The sequence below is a fragment of the Mycetomoellerius zeteki genome, unplaced genomic scaffold (genome assembly GCF_001594055.1).
Source record: "Mycetomoellerius zeteki isolate Tzet28-1 unplaced genomic scaffold, Tzet1.0 scaffold699, whole genome shotgun sequence".
Taxonomy (NCBI): Eukaryota; Metazoa; Arthropoda; class Insecta; order Hymenoptera; family Formicidae; genus Mycetomoellerius; species Mycetomoellerius zeteki.
Window position 1 is genome coordinate 23625 of NW_017257718.1, and position 2542 is coordinate 26166.

General features: G+C 45.0%; 1 protein-coding gene across 1 annotated transcript; it reads left to right on the forward strand.

Annotated features, from left to right (window-relative positions):
• The first annotated feature begins 203 nt into the window (after window positions 1-203).
• On the forward strand, window positions 204-1199 carry LOC108729040 (uncharacterized). Its single transcript, XM_018457957.1, has one exon. The coding sequence runs from the start codon at window positions 204-206 to the stop codon at window positions 1197-1199; it is 996 nt and encodes a 331-aa protein (XP_018313459.1).
• The last annotated feature ends 1343 nt before the right edge of the window (window positions 1200-2542 follow it).

Genomic DNA, 2542 nt, shown 5'->3' on the forward strand with positions numbered 1-2542 from the left:
TATGAAGATTAGTTCGGTGAGGGACCACCCGGCGGTTGTTAAACTTCATGAGTTATATGATTTAGCCTTGAATACTAACAGAATTAATTATCTGCGCGCTCACTTTCCTGCTGTTCTTATTTTTCCACCATATATGGTCTTTCCACAACGTCGTGGATTGCTCGTATACTCTCCCTAACTTTCGTCACTCTTTTTACTCCACCATGATATCTTTCTCTTATGCTCAGTTATCCGCTCCTTCTCTGGAAACTCTTAAGTCATTCCCCAACTGTAATGCTCAGGCCTTATTCGAGCAGGAGTTTCACCATCTTACGGCCGAATCCATCGTTTTTTATACTGATGGCTCTAAGCTTGATCATAGTACACACGTGGGTGCAGCGGTTTTTTCCCCTCAATTGCAGGCTGAGCTTATGTATAAGCTATCTTCCTACACTTCAGTCTTTTCCGCCGAAGCCTACGCCATATATAATGCCCTAACGATAGCTATAGATTTACAAATACATAAAGCCTCGATTGTTACCGACTCTAAAAGCGTGCTCGAATCCATTAGTGGACCTTGCAATTCCTCTAATAATTATCTTATTCCCCTTATTAAGGTAGGATTGGAAGAGACCAAGTCTAAAGGCACGCACATACAATTTATTTGGGTCCCCTCATATAAAGGTATAGCCGGTAACGAGGGAGCCGATCGGCTCGCCAGGAGAGCGATACGCAAGGGCATCGAGCCTAATTTCAAGGTCCCTTATTCGGACCTCTGCGCTATTATCAAGCAGCAAATTACCGATAGCTTTTATCAACAACTTGAATCCACGGTTGACATTAAAGGAACTTACTACTTTTCTCACATTTTCCAAAGGTCTGCTAAGCCTTGGTACTATCGCAAGAAAGTATCTAGACAAACTATTGTTATGCTTAACCGCTTGCGTTCGAATCACTATAATTTGAATTCTAGTTTACATCGTAAAAATCTGATCGACGATCCTTCTTGCCCTTGTGGTTCGACACGGCAAGATATCGTCCACCTAGTATACGATTGTCCGGATACCTATACTCAGGCACGATATCTGAGGCGCATTGTTGACCGTACCTCAAATTCCAGGGACAGGTTAGAGAGATTTACAAGGGCCATTTCGGATCCTTCGGATTGCCTATGCCGTCTTATTCTCAACTTCTCTAAAGCTTGTGACAGGCAGTTCTGAATTCATACTCTCGCGCCTACCCGCGACCTGCGCAGGCGCTATGCCCTGCCTTCGCCTTACCCCTCCCATCCCAGCGAAGCATATGCTCCGCTCAGCTCTAGGCATTCAGTCGCGTGGTTGTATTATCGGAGTTGTATACTCCGTCTATGACGCTCCAGTCAGCAAAATCGCAATTTCGCCACGTCTAGCGCATCTTTATATTTTGTACATTTTTATCTTTCGAAAGTCTATTCACCGGGATCTGACCGTATCGACCTCCTTTTGATATTCGGAGGCGGGAGCCATCAATTAAAAAAGAAGAAGTTCGAGAAGAGTCGTCAAAAATTGAGTGACGCAAGAGGTTAGAGACGGCAAAGAAGATGAAGAACGTGCATCTGAGTGGTGCAAGAAAAATTTTTCTTTCGACGAGACGTAAACGACGAAGAGAAAAGTGCAGTGCGCGCTACAACGTGAGTAACGAATCGGAATAAACTGTGACGTAGAGTCGTCACGGTGTCGGATCCGAATAAATTCACGGTTGCTGCGTTGAAAGAGTTGCTAATAGCGCATGGATTGTCAGGCGCGGGCCGAATTAATTGCACGTCTCTTAGAAGCCGATCCGTCGGGGACGTGGCTGAATAGTGAACAAAGCGAAGGCAACGACGATATCGAGAGTGCGCGACAGGCTGACGCAAGTGATGCGCAGCCGACGACGAGTCGACAACAGCGAGAAGCCGATCTGTGCAGAAGAGAGAAAGAATTAGCGGAACGCGAATTAGCGATAGTACGCTTGGAATTGGAGACGACGCGGAAGATGCAGACCGAGCGGGCCGCAGAGGACAATCGACTACGACAACCGACATGCAACGGCGAGGCGTCGATTGAAGGTGAGCAGGTGAGACCGACGACAGCGAATCGTGGCCATGACTTTATCGGACCAATCCGAACGAACATAACGGCGGTAGTGGATTTGCTTGGTGTTTTCAATGGCAAATCTAACTACTTCGAACGTGGGAGAAACAAATCAAATTGATCAAATCGACATATAAATTAGAAGATGACATTGCCAGGATACTTCTCACATCAGTATGACGTCTATTAAGCTGACACAGCCACTTCAGCACAATCGAACGAAACCTACACAAAAATTTAGTGCTTTTTTGTTGCTAATTTGTTGTTCAATTCCCGATTTTGTTGCTCCAGCCAATTCCGAGGAAACAATGGCTGTGCTAACTTAAGAATAAAGTTAGCACAGCCACATAAAAAAAATTTTTTTAATAAAAAATGGCACACGATCTTTTTGTGCTAATTTGTTGCTAATTTGTTGCTCAGTTGCCGATTATGTTGCTCCACCCCCGACCCTT